Source organism: Pipra filicauda, unplaced genomic scaffold (assembly GCF_003945595.2).
Source record: "Pipra filicauda isolate LSUMZ 115617 unplaced genomic scaffold, ASM394559v2 scaffold69_size3009148_pilon, whole genome shotgun sequence".
Taxonomy (NCBI): domain Eukaryota; kingdom Metazoa; phylum Chordata; class Aves; order Passeriformes; family Pipridae; genus Pipra; species Pipra filicauda.
The window spans coordinates 1,511,134-1,533,682 of record NW_024104864.1 but is presented as its reverse complement, the minus strand read 5'-3'; the positions used below and the strand labels follow the sequence as shown (position 1 = coordinate 1,533,682).

The 22,549-nt window shown below is 44.3% G+C and overlaps 1 protein-coding gene across 4 annotated transcripts in view; it reads right to left on the bottom strand.

Annotated features, from left to right (window-relative positions):
- The window catches only part of SIDT1 (SID1 transmembrane family member 1), a 42,466-nt gene that overhangs the window by 19,067 nt on the left and 850 nt on the right, over positions 1-22,549 (bottom strand). For all 4 annotated transcript variants that reach the window (XM_027730259.2, XM_027730260.2, XM_027730258.2 and 1 more), the window contains exons 2-9: positions 8,768-8,889; positions 7,632-7,802; positions 7,386-7,431; positions 4,449-4,550; positions 3,257-3,340; positions 2,562-2,655; positions 1,840-1,911; positions 1,374-1,467 (exon numbers count right to left, since the gene is read on the bottom strand). In XM_027730259.2, coding sequence (XP_027586060.2) covers positions 1,374-1,467; positions 1,840-1,911; positions 2,562-2,655; positions 3,257-3,340; positions 4,449-4,550; positions 7,386-7,431; positions 7,632-7,802; positions 8,768-8,889 — 785 coding nt within the window. The remainder of the gene's footprint in view (positions 1-1,373; positions 1,468-1,839; positions 1,912-2,561; positions 2,656-3,256; positions 3,341-4,448; positions 4,551-7,385; positions 7,432-7,631; positions 7,803-8,767; positions 8,890-22,549) is intronic.

Sequence of the window (22,549 nt, the reverse complement as noted above, 5' to 3'; positions counted from 1 at the left end):
GGCAGGATTATCTAGGACACTAATAGGTAAACATGGTGCAAGCTCTAAAAAACAAATAAACCCAACAAAAATAAGCACAAAAGAAACAAACACACACAACAACAAAAAAAAAGAAAAATACTGTTTGGATGAAACACAGCTTAGCCATGACTGCCTGCTGTCCACCTCTCTGACTCCCAAAGCAACAGAGGGCTTTTCTATGCCCTCACCTACCCAGCAGAGGTGGGACAACCGGTTACATGACTATCCCATCCTACACTGCTCACCATGTTGGGAGAGACCCTCACACCACCTTCCCAAACCCAGCTTCACCACTTAGAAAACCAAGCACATAAGAATCTACTGAAAGGGCAGCAGGAGCTAGAGGTGCTCATCAGCACAATGCTTAAGAAGCCCATATCACCTCCTTCAATGCAGATGTCAAGCAGGAGATGGTGAAAAAAACGACGACATATTCCCACAACAAAGAAAAAATAACAGCAAAGAAGATTGCACACTTGCACACACTTAAGTAATTTCATTGAATTGTTCCAATGAAATGTTTGATTAATGTGTCTTGAAGTTAAGCCATGTCCCCATCTTGAAATTCATTTGTTTCAGAGCACTGAGTCTTAATGATTCCCTGTTCTGGAGGGGCTGAGAACTCTTTCTCACATTGGGGTCTGAAGAGGTGGCTGACAAGCACTGTTCCCACAAAACCAACCTGCTACTTGATGAGAGCTTTATATGTTTCTTCCCATGCCAACCTTTGTCCAGAGGGGCAGGGAGGAGTACTGAAGGGGCCTCCCTCTTCTCAAGCCTCCAAATGTCTGGACAAAGGATTTTCTCAATGATTTTCACTGTTTACGCAGGCAGCAGTGAGTGATCCCAACAAACTCCACCATCTCCACCACCTCATGCAGATACTCTTCTCAACACAAGCCCAGACACCAAAGTCTGGGGCAGGTTAGGCAGGTAAGGAAGGAAAACAGCACTCTTGGGACTCCAAGGCCCCATATGTGTCACTGCCACTTATTGCAGTAATCAGTCCAGCAAGAAAGTACCTTAGTTCCTCAATGCTCTGCCATTCCATATCCCAGACTGGCCGCATCACAATTCCCACCTGTGCCCCAGTGTCCTCATATAAGGAAACCTAGGGTTGAGGAAGTACAAGATCTGAAGGGCAGACCCTTGGGTTTTCACCATTGCCATGGTCCCCAGAGCAGAGGAAGAAAAATTTTCTGGCTGATGGTCAGTAGGAGCCCACTGGGCAGTCATGGAATTCTTTAGCTGCTCTGTTCGGATGCTTGTCACCCCAAATGTACTGCAGGGTGAGGTATCCCTGAGGATGATGAGAAACAGAGAGGCTATTCTTGTATAACTCCTCAACTCACCTAATGTAGTGCACAAAAGCAACAACCACTGAGCCCAGGTAAAAGGAGAGGAAACCCAGGAAGCTGAAGAACATGGCCTGGACATAAACGGACTCTGAGGAAAGAGAAGACATCAGTCACAGCCGGGACAGCACCTCCCAGGGGCAGCACTCATGTCCTGCTCTTCCCAATACCACCTGGTGACAATGCCCAGTCCCAAACAGCCCTTCAAAACCCATCTCCTTTGTTCAAAAGAAGTTACCAGAACCTGTTGCAAGATCTCCCTCCATTTCTCCACCCCCAGTGCTAGCTGGTGTGCCCATGAGATCACCCTGTGCCACACAGCACCTCCTGGAAAGGACCAGGGCTCCAACTGCTGGTGCTTTCAGCACCATTCCATCAGAGGCTGCTGGCCCAGTCATACCCTTCTATTCAGAAGTGCCAAGTTCCCCTGTAAAGTTGCATTGCTCTGCCCAAAGACACTGACTTTTAATAGAGGGCACAATCGTCACTTGAAGGCTCTTTGTCCGCTGCAGGTTCCAGGTACGGTTGGCATTCCCTGTGAGAGGCAAAGTGTACAGCAATTATAAAAACAATCAAACATTAATGTCCTCTTGCCCTGATCTTTATTCTCTGAACTTGCAAAAACAACAGGATCTGGCTTTTCACTGCAGTCTTTGTGTGGTTTTGCTTTAAACTGCTCCTAGACTTGTCAGTACACAGACTTTTCCAAATGTTTCCCCCCTCCTCCCTATCCACAACCTATTTTTCAGACTAGAAATCCCTGCTTCAGCCTTCCATACATTGCTGAAATCTGGGTGCCTGAATCGCAAAGGCATCTCTTCTATTCGTTTAGTCCCCAAAGGACAGATGCTCTCATTACAGATACTGGGACACCATTTTTGCCTTTAGACAAATCTCTATGAGTAAAACACAAAACACTTCCGTGCAGGATGCCATGCTAGAAACTCTCTATGTTTCACCAGGGCTTAGCAAACTTGGCCAGTACAGCTCTGCTGACAGCTTTAGGATAAGAGAAAGACACCCTCATGGGGAAATTGGGGTGGGGAGGGGCGGGGGGGGAAATCACAGCTACCTGGATAAGACAGAGCTATATGACCATCCCATGTCATCCCACAGGAAGGTCCCAAAGGACACCCACTTCATCACACAGATGCAGCACTAAATCCACCTCCCAGAACAACTTACCATGAATTGAAGAAGGCACAGAACCCCCACAGGCATAATCCTCCGGCTTGATGACAAACACAACGAAGAACTGCTCACCTGGGAAGTCCTTTCTCTGCACAAGAGGATGGAACAAGACAGAATCCACAAGACATGAAGCCTCTCCCTCTAATGCAAAGCACGGGTGGTGCTCCAAAAGGCCAGAGGTCAGGTTTTAGTTGCTATACAGGCACCAGCCTTACAGAGACCCACCTACTCTGGACAGAGCCTGGCTTCTGGGGATGCTCTCCTCATCCTTGCTGACAATAAGCTGGGTTCACCAGTATGCAGTACAGCAGTACCCCAGTACAAGCAAACCAATACTGATGCATTTATTTATTTATTTATTTAGTGAAAACCACCTACCTCAGCTTTGCTTATTATAGAGGCCCTACTACCACCACTCAGTGGTAGAAGAGCCAAGGTTCAAACAGAAGACACCTGGCTTCAGCTACTCTGATCTAGAGCCTCAGCACCCAAAATATTTGCCTAAGCAAATGTAAGCAAGTTTTCTGTAGTAATAAGTAATGTCACTTCTTCCACTTACATCAGCTGACCTGATAAAAGCAAAGGCTGGTACCCATAGGAGGATCATCAAAAGAAAACTAGGAATGCATAGAAAAAGCCACTGAAAAAAAACCCTACAAAAAACACTGGGACAAAAATCAGCATCTCACCTGCACTGTTATGGCTGCTTGCTTAGTCATAGACTGGTAAACACCGTTGAACTCCACATTATGGTCCAGGTCATACACTGGGCACTAAAACGGACACAACTAAGGGTTAAACCAGGGACAGCATCTGAACTAATTTCAAAGGAAGCCAGCTGGAGAATAAAGGGCAGAACAGCAGAAGAAGGCCTCAGCCAAGGTATCAAAAGGGAACAAAACAACTAGAATCCATTAAGAAGTTAGACTGCTCTGAAGACATTAGTTGTGGCCTGCACTCACTGATCTTGGTGTTCTCACAAGAGGACTGCAATTTAATGCCAAACGAGGATTCAGCCAGATTGATCACTCCACCATTCCCACAGGATAGTGCAAACACTCAGCTGTACACTGGTTGTGTCACACACTTCACAGTGTGTACTATATGTCAAGTGCTTGCCCTCATTTTACTTTCCCACTACTTTCAATACCTGAAAGATTGAATCATCTATCACAGTCTCCCCTCCTGCCCTTCCAGCATTCAAACATTGGGATGTGGGCAAGAGTTGATGTCATCCACTTCTTTCTTCACCCCAGGTATTAAAGGCAACTCCCAGGGCTTCAGAGCCAGCACCCAAGGCATCCTGTACCTCTGTCGCCATTTTGCTGCTCTTGCACTGCAGGTCCCTGCATCATTCAGGGACGTGGGAAAGGAGGATAAATATCATGCTATTTCCCAGCTGCAAGCAACAGCCATTCTCCCCTTCCCAGGAAAATGGATGAGTAACTACATAGAGAGAAAACTGAATTGGAAAGGAGAGACCTTATTGCTGAAAATCAAGCTGCCTTGAGACGGGAAACTCAAGGGAACAGCACTGTTTCCTCTCTTAGCCACCAATGCCACTCCATGGAGAGACAGACTTACATCACAAGGCAGCAGGGAAAATCTCAAGGGGAACACAACAAATGCCCTATGGACAGGCTGGAAAGGAACAGCTTGTTCACCTATTTGCAACAAAAATCTCCATACGAGCTGCTCGAACTCAGCATCTCTGCCTCTTTCCCACAGAATTTTCGTTCCTCTTTCAGGGGCTCTCTTCACCACCACCACCACTAGGGTGAAGTCTTTCATAGGGCTTTTCTCTCTGCAGGGCACAGACCCCTCACAACAGGATACAGAACTCCTTCAGGCAGCTCCTTACCCTTCTCTGCTCAGACTTACCACAATATCCTGGACGGAGACAACCGAGCATGGGTACGCTGCATCAGACACCACATTAATAATGACTGAATCGACATCCTGAGGAAATTTGTACAGAAAATACTGAGGAGAAAGCAGAGAGCGGAGAGTTATGATCCAGAAATCACCCCTGGCAGTAGCTTCAGCACCTTCCTAAACTGCCTGTGCAGGCCTAGCTGGGCTTTGCAGTTGAATGTGGATGGCCTTCACAAAAATTCAGATTTCAAACATTAGGACCTTAAACTACAGAAGAGCAGATTAAACACAACTCTCCCCCTTGCACATCATGCTATCAGACATAAACATCTTCAACATGCAAGATACAGCATAGCTTTTGCTCCTTTAAGCTTTTTTCCACCTGATGAAGCTAAAGTGACTTCATTTTACACCCCATTCCATTTTATGTTGATATGAGCGATTTCCAGCTGTTTCCATACTGCTGGCCGTACTTTATATATGGAACACATCATGGAGTTTACCTCAAATGTGTTGCCTCAAAGACAGACTGTGAAAAGTATTAGGTCAAATGGCTGAAACTCTGTCAAGAGTTTCAGTAATAAACGATTGATACTAGTTGTAGGATTTAGCATTTTTTCGTTTCCAATGCAAACGGTAATGGGGGTTTTCTCTTCTCACTTCAGCTTTTCAAATAACTCATCTGTAGCTCTGAAAAACATTGGGAGACACTAACATCTGCCAATATTCTTACTTTTCCTCTGGAGGCAAGGAATGGTGTGCTTGTGCTTCCATGCTTTGACCAGGCCCACAGGACAGTTTGTGGGGGCAGAAAGTGCCCTCTTTGTCCTGGTAAGGGCTTTTTCAGATTTGGGCAAAAGATGTTCCAGGGAATACCATTATTTGTATATTTTTCCAGTAAAAAGTCTGATGTACTGCCCCAGCCAGTTGCTGGAGAAGTAGGGTTTCTGTGCCTGCCTCAGCAGGCAGGCTTGTTGCAAGGGGTCCCACCATCCTGCTTGAAGCCCAGACTCTGAGAGCTGTTACAGCTACCAAGAGGGGCTGATGGACACCTCACCTCACCTCAGAGGGTACACAAGGCTGAGGACTGCCACCAGCCACCTTCCTTCCTTCCATATGGTCACCAGGCAGCCACTGCCGCCACACTGGAAGCTACCACAGCTCCTGCTCCCAAGTCCTAAGACCTTCCAAACTGAAGAGCTCCCTTTATGTCTCATAAAACCTTAGCGGTGAGCAAGGGCCAGCTATGTCCCTTTTCCCTTCCCACATGCCATTCCCAAGGAATTAAGGCCCCCTACTGGAAGGGCATGGAAAAGCAAGAACTCACCCAAGTTTTTTTCCAGTTAGCCCATTTCTACTAAAGCATATTATTCCCATCACCCTCTCCAAGCAGGTTGCCTTCGCTGCTGAGGGAGCGCTGGCTCCAACTGCAAGTCCTTACTGAAAACTCACCAAGCCGGTTTCTTTAGTTGAGCATGGTTTATTTCCACCAGGCAAGGATACTGGCAGCCTGAGCTCCTGGGTTTCCCAGGTACACTGCCCTTGGAAAGGTTCAGGTCCTTGAGGAAGTCACCCATGAGGATTCTTCTATAGTTTTCTCTAAGCCACACTTACACCAAAGCACAGAATTAATACAAGGGGAACTGAGGCCTAGAGTTCTCTGCTGTAAAGACTGTGAGTGTTATAAACATATCCAGCAACACTTATGACCTATACAAGCATATCCAATTTCTGCTTCTGCCCTCAGGCGTGAGCTGTGTTCCACAAAACACCTCCTTCAATTGTTACGCTTGTCTTTTTCCAACAGCCATCTATATCCTGAATCAACTTTTTTTTTCCTTCCTCCTGTAGATTACTTAATACTTTGATTTACAAAAATCTCAGCATTATACCAATTAAGAAGCACTCATCTTCTACTCCATATAGCTGGTTTTTAATTAAAAGTCACAAATCTCTTATTACTAATTGTGACAAAAAAACCAGACCAGAGTCACAAAGTTAATTCCAGGCCAGACCTTAAACAGTCTACATTCAAAAGATAAAATCCTAAGTAATGAGGGTTTTTTTTTCTAAAGAGTCACCACCATTCTCTACACTTCTATAGTATAAAATACTGCGTGTATCTGCAAACCAGCTTCAGACATTTCACAACAAAAAAGATTAGCTGGGATGCTTGGTAATAGGAAACCTAAAATTAAGTGGTATTACTAACAGTGAAAGCAACAACAAAAACAGAGTAACAGGCAGCTTGGGTAAATTACATACCTTTCCAGCTCTACAAGTTCCTTTATCTCTATAGCTACTGCTAACAGCATTTTCATTCAAGAGAGGATTTGTATCTGCAGGGCTCTAAACAAGGCTGTCCAGCTGGAGGTGCCGCACATACGTGCTTCCTTCTGAACTTACAGACATATCAGGCATTTCATTTATCACCTCACACCTTGACTTGCTGCCCTGAGCAAGGAATAGCAGTGTGAGTTCTGCTGCACCTTTACAGCTTCTTTATTTCTGGTTTGGTTTTTTTTCCAGTAAAGATTGCATCTTGACAAGTCACAGTCAGGCAACTGAACCAGCACTGCCTGGAACAAGAAACTGGTGTGCACCACCTCACTTCCCATGAAGTGCAGCAGACCAATGGCCTCTGGACTTTTGTACATTTCTGACATTTCCTGGAGAGCCAATACCATTCATTTGCTCTGCTCATGGGTTTTGGCTCACTGAACTGCTTTGCAAGAGGACCCCAATGTGTCCCTAGAGCGGTTGAAACAGTTACCTCTTCACTATATCCACAGAAAATTCAACAGTAAGGAAGGTTCCCTGCATCCTAAGAGGGAAACAACCTAGTCACATAAGATCTTTTCTATCTCTACAGAAAAGATCACATCAATCACTTGGATGTGGTAAGATATACAGGCAACAATGCTACACGGGACTTCTCCTTACCTGGGGCTGGGAAGGGCTGGCAGTGAAGTTAAAGGCTCTGTTGGTCCTAGAAAACAAATGCCAGTATGTTGAAGTCTAAAACTTTCAGAGCTGGAATATACACAAAGTACCCTCAGATTAAACAAAAGAAAAAATAATTTTTTTTTTCTGGGAAGGAAAAAGAAGGGAAGAGTAGGCAGATGGACCAAATCCCTGTATAAGAGATCCATGAAGAAATTACATTTGTATTCTCACATCCCAACTTACTCAAGTTGGAAGTTCTCGAGCCTGGTGACTAGCAGCTCATAGGCAATGTTAAATGGTGCCATGGAAGCAACATCCACAAATATAATCTGGTCAGAGGGTCTTGTTTCAGGTGTCGGCTCCGACGGACAGAGGGTGCGACTCACTTCTTGGTAGTTGTAGGTCCTCTGATAGCTACAACAGCCAAGGGAAGGAGGGAAGGGAAAGTTGGATGGCAAAGCGAGCGAGAGAGAGCAGTTAAAAAGTTGTTCAGCAGTGCTAAGAATGACATCATTTTTCCCCTGCTCGCATAACTGCAATTGTAATCTGAAAGGCCAAGGGTATTCAGTATTTTATTCAAAGCTCAAACTCCACTTGTCTCTTGGGGTCCACACGAGGGACTGGTCATCCCCAACGTTTCACTTCCCTCGAGGATGCCCATGCCATCTGTAGATCTTTAATATCTGCCATTTACTGGAGGCAAAGAGCAATGACAGCCCAGAGCAGTCGCTGCTGTAACCATCCCCTCTGTCAGGCAAAACACTGCAGGGTATCTGCTGCCCAGCACCAGGACTCAGTCACAGGACAAAACCCCAAATCTCAGATGGTCTAAGGAGCCTGCAAAGTTTCCGTATCTGCAGCCCAAAGAGCTCTGAGGTTGAAGGTATAAAGCGGCGTCCCTTTTGCAAAGAAAACGCCTCCCAAACAACCACCCCAGAATAGACTTAACACTTGGGTTTACCTGGGGTGGAAAACAGAGGAGAGCCCTTATTTCCTAAATGCATTGTAACACAACAATTGAGAGTGCTCTTTCAAGAGCTTGTTCAAACCCTGCTCCAAAATAGAGCCCAAGAACTACCCGCACACATGGTAAGCAACTGTGGAATGACAACAGTGACATGTGGTAGATTCACAGGCAGATTCCCAGGAGACAAGCCTCTTGGTACTCTGTGTACATATTTGAGAAACTAAGAGACAAGAGCAGGCTGCCAAGTAAGAGGTTACCAACCAAATCTTGGTCTTCTGTTGACAGTGATCAAGCACGCTTTGCTACCAAGTTCTGCAGTCTACACAGGTTACAAGACCTAGCAATTGAGGAAAGCTGATGGTGGATAAGCTGGCAGGCAAGCGTGTTACAAAGAAGAGACTTCAGTACTTACAGGCCTCGAAAAATTAATGGGACCTGCCACGACAGTACTCCCTTCTGTTGGCGAACTACAAACAGCACAGGATATCGGAGGTTCTCGGAGCTGCTGTTCACATACACCCGCACTGCATCCACCTGAGGGAAGAGAAAGGAGAGCACAGGTAAGTATTAGCTGAAGGTAAAGAATAAGACAGCTCCAAATCTAAGTGGGAGGAGCCTGTCCCCCTTCCTCAGTCTAACCTAGATGCTGACAACATCCACAGGGGGATCAACAGTGTTTGTCAATAGACTGGTTATTCAGATCCAGAGGTCATTTACAGAAGTGCCTCTTTGCTGATACTGTAACCCAGAACCACAGCCCTGCACCCAGGTCAGAAGTGACTGTCAGATAATATACAGTGGACCAATACACAAGGCATAATAAGAAGAGAGTTCAGTAGCTTCTGCTAGGAGCAACCTGAATAACTTGTGCTATAAAATCAATCACACACACACAAAACGTAGACCCAAAACTACAACTGAGAATTTTCTTGCTTGGACTCTTATGTACCCTCCTCTATCAACTTACTGGGAAAGTCACAAATATGATGGAGATTACATCAATAGCCAAGGACAAAAAAGCAGGATAGCACCTGGATCTGATGTAAATGATACCCAGATAGCCATAACCTATATATACTCCACCTATCAAAACAGGAACACACTGTTGAGTGCCCTCAAGTGGACAAGGAAGGCTGCTTTGCCTTGTGAGCAAGGGTTTTAATGCAGTCCACTGCACCAGCAACTGAAATTTTTCCTTACATTACCTGGCCACCACATGGCAGCAGAGGTAGGACAGCTGTGGGGTATAACACCCTCAGTTCACCTTTTGAGAAGCCAGAAAGCAGTTTCTCTGCACCAAATAGAAATGTCACCATTTCCATTTGAAAAGAACATCCCTTCAGCTCTCCCTCCAGAATGCAGACACTGATGAAGAAAACAGTATGAGAATGCATAACTCATTGTAAGAGACAGTACATCTTGATTAGATGCCTTTAAATAATGAAAGCATATTAAGTAGGTAAGATACGCACATTTTAAACCCAACACATCTTGAAAGATTAGAACAGATTCCCACCAGATTAGTGAAAGACTTTTCACAGATATTTTGACTTTATACCCTCCAAGAACAATAAAGGTAGAAGGGGTAGAAGTTTTTTCACCTTCTGAAAAAACATACAAAGTTAGCAAGGTACCAGGAGGGGAGCTACCTGAGATGGCAGCTTATTCTTACACCGAGGACACCAATTTCAGAGAAAGGGCTTACATTTGCAATCTCAAGTCAAAAAGAAAATGTCCTATTTATTTTTAACAATTCTAAGCTCACATGGGAGTTTAGCCTACTAGAACAAAACACCTCCTTCAAAGCCATAATCATTATCAAATTTTCTGCCATTATCATCACGATACAGAGACTACAGCCACCATTTCCTAAAAATTAAAAAGGATTCAACAAAAAATAAAATAATAAATAATTCCATTAAAACCCCCTTTGAGACAGAAGGGCAGACACTGGAATCTTTTTCCATTGTCTTCTGGCTTCTAAACCTTTGCAATACTCCTTTGGCAGGCCTTCCAGTTTTTTCTTCTGGTTACAAAAACCACACACGCGATTTTGTTTCCAAGTAAATTTCGCCATAGGGTGCTAAAATGAAGTTAAGAAAAACACCATCACAAAGCAAAATGCACAAGGAACACCTAAAGGTATCAACACAAGAAGGCACCACAAACAGACAACATTGAAGGGATATTTGTGGCTTCCTTAGTCTCTGTGTCTTAGTCTTCCCCCAGCCCTGCTCAGCTGGGGGAGCCGTGCCAGCACACGCTGGTGTAACTGGGAAACACAGGACTGGGCTGAACAAGCTGCTGTTTGTTTGTCAGTGTTTGCTGTAGTCATTGTGAACAGGGACGCAAACGAAGCAACATTTAAACTGAACAAGAAAACAAATCTAAGGAGCATGAAGAAACGACGGTCAAGTCAGAGTTCTGCAAGGAGCCATTCTCCATCCACAGGAAAATCAACTATCTTTGCAGAAAAGACACATTTCAGCACCCAGTAGCTTTTTGCCCATGAAACAGTCAAAGCACACCCACCTCTACAGGTGAAGTCATTCTCACTGCCTCTGGTTAAACACCAGTCTGTGAACCCTCCAAGGCTCAGCACATCAGCTCAATGCAACAGGGAGCTCACAGCAAATAGCACTACTGGGTTATACATCCTCAACTACATATGAATACAAGAGAGACATTGGGAAATTCTCTTCTTCACTGACTTCACGAATATAGAACATAACCCATAACATGGGTTATGCATACGTGGCAGATAGTCAGGTTTACTTAATTGTATAGGAGTATAAGTACATTAAATGAGTACAATTCATTCCCAATCCTCTCAGTCTCTCCTTATAGGGGAGGTGCTCCAGTGCCTTCATCGGCTTTGTGGCTCTGCAGTGGAATCACTCCAGCAAGTCCATGCTTGTCTTGTACTGGGAAGACCAGAATTTGGCACAAGCATGATCACCTAGAGCCAGCTGACCATGGATGGAGACTCCACAGCCTCTCTGGGAGACCTGTTATGGTGACTGACCACTCTCAGTAAGAAAAAGTTTCCTCATCTATCCCAGAGAAGGACAACGGAAGGAAAAAAAGAGCATTTGTGATTAATGCTTTGACAGGGAAAAGCCTGAGAGGGGAGAGAAGGTCCTTTCCCTCTGCTGTGATCCAGTAGTCAGATTCCTCATTTGGTTTCCCTCTCTCCACAAAGCTAAGCTGACTATATACCATCTACAACACTTACTCAGCTTTGCTGCCAATTCCATTATCTTATAATACCAGTAAGAAATAGGATTACTAGGAGGGAGGCAAGATTCTCAAGCCTCAATATTCTTTTAAATCTAAGCACTTACCCACATGAAAACTCGTATATGCTATATTACTACTATACATGACTTCTCTGTTGTGTTTAGCACTCTGTCTTTGCTGCCTGGAACAGCTGGTTAGAGCTCCTTTGACCTGTTCCTATGAAAGCCCATATTCAAGCGCCTTGAGCTCTTTTTGGTCTGATAATATCTGGGGCAGCATCCAGCTGCATCAAGGCAGGACCACCTATAGCCTAAGTATGGTATCACAGGTGTGATCCCATTACTTTCATCCGTCTCACCTTTCTCTCTGTACTCTACACAGGCAAAGCTGCTTCTCAGGCTACGTTCAAATAGGGTGCCTCAGAGAGGAACATCAGAAAGTCAGAAGCAGCATTTACAGAGCAGCTCATTAAGAAGAACCCTGTGTACTTTAAATTTCATGTCAATATATCAACAATTCACTTGCAGCGAATAACCTCTGCTTCTCCTGCATTTGCACATACCCAGACCAATCAGGAGCATCACACACCCTAAACCCACCAAAATCTTTATTATAAAGTCCAAGAAACTAACAGGGTGATTGAGAAGTTGGACAGATGGTGATTGAGGTTCCAGTCCACCCAGTTATTTACCCTGCTGCCATCACCACAGTAACACAGGGCCTCTTGTGAGCAGATCCTGCACTTCCAGTGGAGGGGCCAGATTCAGTCTTAGGATGCACTTCCACTCTCCCCCTCTCAGGTCTCAGGGATACAGCAGCAGCAGCTGCCAGCAGCATAAAGCTTTGGTTGATGGGCCTCTTTCTGACACAAAAGCTATTCCTTACAAACACAGCAATAAAACAGGTGGGATTTGCCTGTTGGCCGAACCTGCGCAAGAAGCTGCCAACTGATGGTCCCCCCAGATCCTTCTCAGCACTTGTAAATGAGCTCAGAGATTTCAGAGCAACAAAGTTCAGCAGAATCTAAGTGCAATTACAAGGAAGCTTGCGAAAGTAGAGAAAGGATTACCACTTAACTGCAAACAGGGCTTCTCTCGTCTGCAGTCACTCGTTCTCCAACTTAGTGCTACAGAGTGGAAGGAACCCTAATTAGTGTATCGGAGAAACCCATTTTCCCTGGCACGATGTACTGTCTAGCAGGAGCATCAAAAGGGACAGGGATAAAAATGTAACACCTATGAACTGATGTTTGTGGTTTTCCAGGCCTTCTCTAATTAACCTACCTTAAACTTTTAATCCATGTTTTGCCTCTAGATTCTCTTATCTTGATAGACAATATATACATTTTCACACAACAGATATAATGAATTCACTTCTGAGCCAGCGTTAGTAGTCCCATCTTCCCCTTTGAAAGTCAGCATTTAGCATTTGCCTCAAGCAAAGTATTTTTAAAAGAGTGGAAAAAAAATCAGGAAGTGAAGGAAAAAAAGGTGATTTATTTACTTCAAACATGTTTTCCCCTCCACACCTTTCCAAAGGTTTTAAAAACAGGCAGTTCTAATGCAAGAACCCCTCCTTGCTACAGAACTATGGCTCTCATCACATAAATGAGATCTCGTATGTAGAGACAAGAGAAACTCCAGCTAAAAAGTATTATATAATTTTATTTAAAATTATAATCATCACGAAGACTATGAGCCTCCTCTGCATCCATCCTCACTCACTCAGCACTGGTGAAATGAGGAGGAAGTTTTGCCTGGGCAGTAAGAGGGTCAACCAGGCTGTTATCACTCCTGCATTTCTACCATGCTGATTGACTTCATTTTGGAGCAGACCATTCCCAGCATCACAGAAAGCTAGTTGCACTTTCCCCTTCCTTGTACACACAGAGAAGGAGGCTGTCTACATTGGTACTATAATATGGTGCTAGATTTCATCTGTACCTTCCAAGCTGAAATCCCTGCAGCCTCAATAGTCCAGGCTGGATCTTGGGAAACAACCTTGTGTATCAAATGCTCCCTTTGACAGCCAGGCCCTGCACAAATATTTGCCATCACTAACCATACTGCTGCCTTTTGCACTGTGGGGCTAAGGCAGGGTCAGGACTGCTTCAGAGACTTCTGCTCCTCACATTCCTTCCCAACGCCAAGCCTCTGCCATGTGCAGAGGCTATTCACCAAACAAGATCATGATAGTTTTGTTTCTCAGACGAATGACCTTGAGGTTTCTTCTGTATTTCAAGGTGGACAGAGCAGTAAGACAGCTGAATAAAGAAAGAGCTCTCAGCACTATATAAAAACGTTACACCAGGAAAGACAAATATTTGTACTTCAGCTCCACCACAAATGGAGACAGGGGGAGGGGAAAAAAAAAGAAAGGAAAAAAAGTACAACTGAATTTTATTCTCTAGATGGGAACAGGAAAAAGGAGCCGGTCCCAAATTCACACAGCTGAACAGAACCAACATGGCTGCAAACATTAAGCAAAATAAACCAGGCTCTTGTTGACATGAAAGAGTCCTTGGACTGATTATTAAATCTGCATTTCCCACAGAGATTGCACACCAGTTTAAGGCTGTGGGTATGTGAATTTAAGGGCAGGCAGGAGGTTGCAACAACAGTTTCTGCTGCAAGCAAAGGTTTCCAAGAGCTTCACTGTGGGTTCCTTTTCAAAACTTCTTGCTAGGCAAAGCCTTTGAATCACACCAAGGCTCCACCATGTTCTCCACCACACCCACATACAAGCCGCTCCTTTGCGAGGCCGCTGGGGATTATCAGTCCACGTTGCGACAGCACTTGGTCGTGGGCCTGACGAGGCACCAAGCCAAGGCAGTGGGCAGGGAACACATCCGGCAAGCAAACACACCAGCTGCAGTCACAAGGAAAGGTCTCAGCGCAGGGTATGTGTACAAAAGCCACCGAACTGCTGCTGCCTGCTGTTGCACAAGAAAGAGGCGCTTCATATTTATGTAAACCCTGAAATTAAGTGAAGTAGGATTCAGCCAGATGGGCTAGAGCGACTGAGACACCGAAGCACGTACCTGTCCATGCTGAACTCGGCTGCTCTTCCCACTGATAATGCAACTGGGGGAAGCTGAGACCCTGACAGAAAATAGTTATGAGACAGCGACAAGTTCTCTTTTCTGCCCTCTTATGAGCTATAAGCAGTACTCCTGTCTGGCAACAAAATAACTGGAGCTCAGAGGATCATTCCCTTTTAGCCTCTCTGTCTAACTGTGTGCTCCAATGTCAATAAGTCTTAATTGCCAAAAGCAATCTGTCCAATAATCTTAGCCTGCAGTTTTCTTCCAGCATTTCTGCCAGGAGTATTAAATACCCAAAGCAGCATAAACTAAGCGACAGACTCTGGGTATGTCAAGCACAGCCTCAGACACATTAACGTAATTGTTCCAGAATTAGTATTTTTCGTTTAAATGTCTCACTTTGTGCAAACATGCTGTGTGGCCTCACAGTCTGGCATGGATTTTCCCGTGAGTTCACCTGTTTGCAACAGTATCTGTGAAACAGAAATGGAAGTAAGACAAATACAAAGCATGATAATATTTATCTTTTTCCAATTTTGAAATTTTGTCCTCTGACCAAAGCCACTAGGGAGTCTCCAGGACAGCCAGAAAGAAAAACGCGGCGTTACCATGCCAGATGAAATAGGTACCTGTTTCTGAACACCCTCATGCTTCAGGAAGATGTTAAAAATAAACAAATCCTTTTTTAACAGGCAGTTAAGGAACAAACTACTCTCCAATAATTGCATCTTCCTAACCCACAGCAGCTGGTACTCTGAACCAGGACAACCCTTGAACCAAATAGATTTATAACCTTCCCAAATTTGCTGCAACCCCAAGCTCATAGCAATAACTTCAGGGACTGCTGTCAGAACACAGATACCCAGTTCTCTCTTGGTTCCCAAGTTCCTCACCTCAGTAACATCTTGGATATGGATTGAATTACGTGTTGTAATTAATGTTGTCTTTTTTTTAACCATTTCTCATTTGTTTTAAACCACACTGAAGTAGCTATTTCTATGCCCAAAGGAAAACATCAGTTTAAAAAAAGTAAGGAAGGCTGTTTCTGAAATCCTCTGTGGTTCTCCAAGTATACACAGCAGGAAATTATGTTTGCTTATGCAAATATACTAAACTATATTTTCAAGCTGAGCAGATGGCACACCCTTGCAATATACCTTCTAAGGTCTGCATTTTCATTCCTTAAATATCCCCTGAAATAGCAGATGAGGTCCATATAGGAAAATCATACCTCCTTACCCAACAACTTCTGCACAAGTTATTTAAGGACATTTCAGCCTCTACTTATAATGCAAATGCATAATAAATTGTTGCACTGTTCTTGGAAAGAGTTCAAACTGAGGAGAGGCAATTTGATGAAGTTACTCTTCTTCAGAATTTGTTTTCTTTTTTAATCTAAACATCTTAGGGATGGGGAGGGGGCAGCAGGGGGAAAAACAAAACCTGATCAGCTTTGATTTTAAACAACAGGACAGCCCAACAAGAAGGGAGTGATTTTAAGATTTAGAACGACATGCAAATTCAAAAGAGATGCTTTAATTCAAGGACAAGTTATCGAGCTTGACAGCATTAGGTTACACATCAGAAATAAAAATAAAATTCTTGCCAGCACTGTAGCCACCATCTGAAGGTCTGCAGGTTACCCTGCAGGAAACCAGAGCAGCTTTCAGGCTTTTTTCCTCAAGCCTGCAAACTGATAGCCTGTGTCAAGATGTACTTTGTTTTGCCCCTCTAGGAAGGGAAACCCACAGAGAGCAAAATCCTAGAAAGATAAAGAATAATTTAAATTCAAAGGGATCTCAGTTGAACACATGTTCCTAACCCCAGCTCAAAGCAAAGCCACCTCCCACGCCATTCTTTCACTTAGGATATCCCACTTTTGTCAGAGACAGTTTTCAATACTGTATTTTCTGATGCAAAAAACAATGGCCAAGCTTGTGTTTTCAGCAGATCCCCACACCACTTCTCTCACAGTTTATTTTTGTTTTCCCCTGTAAGCAAGGGCTTTCCATGTGACTGGGCAGGGCGAAGAGTGGTCAAGAGAACCCACTGAGAAGCAGCAAGCCCATTCCAAGTGCTGTGTGCTCTACACTGCCTACACTGTCACCTCCTAGGGTTGGTTGTTTTCTTTAAAAAAGATAAATTAAATACACAAATTAGTCCAAAGGGATTCTGTTGAACCTTGTTTGGCTTCAGACATCATATACTATAACTTGCTTTGATTTTTCTGGATTTGACATTGTGCCTACATTCCTGTCTCATAAGGCACTCACTATTAGGTTCCAGAAATGGTATGCTGAGGCCCTTCCAGTGTACTGTGGTGAACAGACTAGAGCCAGCAACCAAAAAGCAACAGTGTTGAGGCCCTGGAGATCCTGCAATAACAGCAGCTCTACTGACCTCAGGAGATCTCATCCAAATAGTCTTCCTAGTTTCTTCGGTTTTTACCTGAATCTTTGTGGCTAAACTGGTGGGCTTCCACTCAGCATTAAGGAAAGACAGAACCTAACCTATTCCCCTCACTATAGCTCAGGTTCAGCCTTCTCTAAACAGTAGACTATAGTTTTATTGCATGCATGGTGTAGCTGTGGACTGGAAATGGGGCTGGAGCCAAGACTAACACTATGAAGAATATGTGCAGGAGACCATGGGACTACTTTGAGGCAGCTTAGTTCCAGCATGACGGGTCCTACATGTGAAATCCAAAACCAGCTCAGAAACAAGTGGTGAAAAAATTGCTCCTAGAGTTGTTAAAATAGACATGGGTGCTGCTGGAGCAGAACCTACACTCGCGTGTCAAACAGCAGAGAACAGCGAACACAGACTTGATCACTGCCACTGATTAAACCAGGTTGCCCTGTGTAGCAGATCAAGGAGTTTCCCTGCAGCCAGGACAGATGGCTTTGGTCTGAGCAAGTGACTCATCACAGAATCCCAGAGGAACATACGGGTGAATTACAGTTCTGGCTCCTCGCATAGGAAAAAGCAAGTGCAAGTGCCATCCACACCTAGAATCCAAGAGACCCATTCACTAGGGGACAGAGGAACACAAGTGCATCATGCTCTTTGGGCTGGAAAAGGCACTTGGTCACAAGGTTACAAGCATCTAACTGAAAGACTTCTGATCATTCTGCTAATGTTGATATCCCTCTTCCCCCCTTAGGTCAGTCAACTTTCTCCCATCTGCAACTACGAAAAAAAGGAATGGTAATGATGGCAGCAACACTTCCTGGTGGCACACAGCCCCTGTCACTCATTGACTGAGGGTAATTTTTTACTCATCACCCTTCAGATAAACTTCACATACAAAACAGTCACTCCAGGGCTACAGGTCCTCACACTGCACAACTGCTCAGCAGAGAAGCCACAGCTAAATCTACTGCCAAGCACAACTTACAGTAAGCTGGGCCATATGGGAACTGAGACTGGGGCTCTGTTCCTACTCCTGGCAAGGGAGGAGGAGGAAAATATCACCCACTCTTTCTCCTGAAATAGGTACAGAGCACTACTCAGCTTTTGAGCTCATCACATAGGTGCATCCTACTGCTCAGCTTTTGAGTTCATCACAACCAACGTGCATTGCATGAATGTCCAAGAGCTGTGTCTGGATTGCAGCAGCTTTCCTACAAATGGAAAGCTGGAAACTTGTTCTCCTGAGACATACTTGGTTTTATAAATATAGCCCAAGTATCTCCCAAATCATACATTCAGCTGATCTGAGCTCCAATTAGGAAAAAGAACTTCTGCTGTCTTCTTCCTCATGATATTCTCCTGGACTGCTTAGGACCTGGTACAGGACATACCCACGTGCACAGTATTAGTGTAATTTGTGTTTTCAGCAAATTAACCATTAGCAACTGCCAGAGCTTACAGTGGTGGAAGGAGTCACTCACTTTGAATTACTTCAGTACTCCCACACACTTCTCTGTTTGAAAGCCTCTGTACTATTGCAATCATGGAACTAAGCATGTTCTCTCACTTCACACATAAAGCCTTCTCTAGTCAATGATAAATCCAGTAGAAACATTTTACAACTCTTTTTCAGTCTTCTGGGTAGGAACACACTGCACAGCTAGCTCCAGCAAATCAATTCTCCTTCCTTTCTCCTTCACAAGTAGGAACATATTGAATATGTGGAATTGGAGATGCTCAAGAGTGTGCTCATTTTTTTCACCCATCCTGGATGTCTCCAGCTGAAACAATCCTAAAATAAGATAATCCTGTTTGCCCAACTAATTGTTTACCAGACTTCTAACAGTACACATCTGCCTTTGCTGTTAGAGCATGACAGCATAGTAACAAGTGCAACAGCTGGTTTTATTCTATATTTTTTACACTCACAGTTAAATATTAAACAAACAGCTGTATAGAGCAGAAAATTTTAAAGAGCAGCTAGAAGGAGGAAAGGGGAATTCAAAAAGCAGTAAGACTACTCCATTACAAACAGACTTTTTACCACAAGGAAGGAGTTTCTCATGTCCCTCTGCTCACGGGCCAGCTCTAGAAGACCCTTGCAGCAGAGGTGGCTGTGCTTCTCCTCAGCAGAGTTTTATTTTTACAGTTCCACTTCAGGAATTAAGGCCTAAATCCTCGCACACAAAAGTCCGATAGCTCTCCTGCCTCAAAACACAAGGTGAAGTGTTTCTGCACAGCACTTAAGAGGGTTTTTCCCCCTCCACAGGCAAAGAGAAGAGACCTGGCATTATATATATGCATAAAAGTTTCAACTAGATGATTTTGTCAGCATGTAAGTATCCTTATTTTCATTTTACCGATCAGTTGCACAGAAGAGAAGTCACTTGCCCATCTCAAAGAAGCTCTGCTCCAGAGGCCTGAGTTGTACTTTCTTTATCTTGTATACAGCTGCCTGTGAGTACTCCCATAGGACTTGCTGTACCCCTCCCCTCATGCAAGCATCCCTGTATCTCAAGGAGTAAGGAAGATTATGTGGATGAAGAACATCCTCTGAGATCAGGCAAGCACAACACTTTTCAGAAAGCAGGAAGTCTTTAAAGCACCAAACATGAGTAATAGTCTTGCTCCTTCCTTTCCCTCATCCATCATTCAAGCACTGCTCTATTCAGCTACATTTTCAGATGTGCCTGGGCAGCCATAAAACGTGAGCAATCAGAACACTTACAGAGGCTGGTTACAAGCCAGCCTCACGCCCTGTCCTTGGCCCCAAGTTTTCCCTTGCTCTGTAGGTCTGCCCTCACGAGAGAGAGCAGGAGAGAGGGGAAAACACCAGAATTCACAGCATCACAAAAAGAAACATCTGTCTTCAGAGACAGACCACTCCAGACCTGACTTTGCTTCAGCGGGAAAGCAATTAAACTCACCCACTGCAGCCCTTCCACATGGAAAATGCTCTTTTTATTCAATTAACTTTCCTGTAACTAAGGTTAATAGTCCATGTGGTATCTGCCTCGAGGTTTCAGAGGCTTCTGGCTGAACTGCCATCAGCACAGAGACAGGAAGAGACTGAAAAGACCAGAAAGAGCAGAGAGCTCACAAGTGGCAGGCAACTGGCAAACACTGGCTAATGCTGCACTCACTAGGAGTTCGAGGCTAAAGACTGCAGTGAAAGGCAAGGACTACCACACTAAATTTTTGCAGGACTTGCATTCCTTCAGAAGACCCAAAACTACCCAGAGGACAGCACGTCCCTAAATATCTTCCCAACTCTTGCATAAGAAAACCCTGCCCACAAGTGCTCAGTTCCACATTAAAGTCAAGATTTCCACTAGCAAGCTTCTAAATCTTGAGCAATCCTCAACTGCAAGAAAATGCAGGACCACCAGGACAGCTCAACCTTTGCCTCTGACCAAGCCAGCAAGAAGAGACCTCGTCATGTTTGCCTCCCATCAGTTCAGGGCTGCAGCTGGGGAAGGGGCTACACACACCCTCAGCCAACTACCCAATTAGATCAGACACTTTCTTGCAGGCTTCCACTGGTTCAGCTCAGGAAGGGCACCTGTAGAGCTCTAGAGCAATCATAGAATGGTTTGAGTTGGAAGATCATCTTTAAAGATCATCTAATCCAAACACCCTGCCACAGGGTCTTGCTGCATCTTCCCCAGGTCTGGTTGCTCAAAGCCCCATCCAACCTGACCGTGAATGCTCCCAGTGATGTGTATCCACAACTTCTCTGGGCAATCTGTTCCAGTGTCTCACCATAAAAAAACTTCTTCCCTGTGTCTGACCCAATTCTACACTCTTTCAGTTTAAAACTGTTGCCCCTTGTCATGTTACTACAGAACACTGTAGAAAGCTTCTCTTTATCATTTTTATAAGCTCGTTTTATATATTGAAAGGCCACAATAAGGTCTCCCTGGAGCCTTCTCTTCTCTAGGATCTTCTCTATCCTCAGAACCTGTTCTGGGCACCCCTCATCAGAAAGCTTCCTCTGACAGTCCATCTGCATTTAAATGGGTTTTGTTGTCCAGATTATTTTTCATAGCAAGAACTGGTTGCACGGTCCTCTAAGCATATTCATAGCAGTGTTTGGTGAGTTCCACATTAAAAAAAATATTAACCCTCAAACCTGAATTTTCCCTTCTTAGATATGCTCTTGACCATATCTCTGGAGAGATTTCATGTTCCAGCATACAGGAACATGGAGACGAGTCCACTAAAGTTTCTGTTTAAATGAAGTAGTGTGTACTGAGTGGCTCTTCACAGCCACAGGAACAGCCCAGTGTCCAAAAGTAGCCCAGAAGTTGCCTTTAGATACCTGCAAACACCACTGAGCAGCTGTATGCTTCCTCCCTGCCTCCTTCCACTCTGCTTTCACCCTAGTTCTCCAGGAGAGAAAAATTCTTTGTAGAAGATGTCCAGCAAAACCACACGACTTCAAAGAGCACATTAAATTGTAGGAACTAGATTTATTTTAACTTAAGTTGATATTCACGTTGTCTCTGCTAACAAGCCCCAGACAGCATTCAGTCCTGTCAACAGGCCTTCATTGTAATACCCCGTAACACCTGAAGAAGCCTAACTTACACCACAACCAGCTTCTAAAGGGAGGCTCAAACCCAAAGTGTGCTTTTGACTTTCTGGGATCATTGGTGACACCCAACAGTTAAGTAATGCTGGGCTCAGTTGCATCATAGCCCAAACACCCAACTGCTGCCCCATAAATACCAGGTGCATTTTATTATATAGTAACATGCATAATAAAAGAAAGACAAGTCTTTAAAAGTCTGGATCTTTTGAAACTTCTCAGTAAAGCAAGGGATGATTAACACCACCTCCCCCTACTCTCCCACCCAACATCCTCTCTACCACCTCCATTCATATTGAAGCTTTAGTAATATAGTGTGGAAAAAAGCAATGTTTTCCATCTTCTCTTGTCCTGCACAACTGAGGACAGGAGGGAAGATTCATCTTCTTGGTTCACCATCTTTTGGTACATCAGAACATCTTACTCAGCAATTAATGCCCAATCCAAACAACAGGGGCAGAGTTTCCAAGGTACCACTCAGCTACTTGAGATAAACACGGCATTAAAAAGGGAGGAGGGGGGAACCCGCAGTAACTAGGCATACATAAATGACAGGTTTCCTTCCACCATCAAACAGCCATGGCCCTGGCCATGCTGCCGTGCAGCCTCCTCACCTGCACAGCCCTGCCTCACCTCCCAGGTTACCAGGGGACAGCACCCTGATCCTACAAAAACACACAGCACGAAAAACGGTATTTAAGAAGATTTATTAAGTGCGCACATACACACACTTTTTTTTGGTGGTTTGGGTTTTTTCTGGGTTTTCTGGGGGTTTTCTGGTTTTTTGTTTTGGTTTTGGTTTATTATGGGGGTTTTTGGGGGGGTTGGTGTTTTTTTCATATAGTACTAATCTCCTCATAATTCTCTTCTAGACTTCAAACCCATTTTGCTGTTAGAAGCGCTGGATA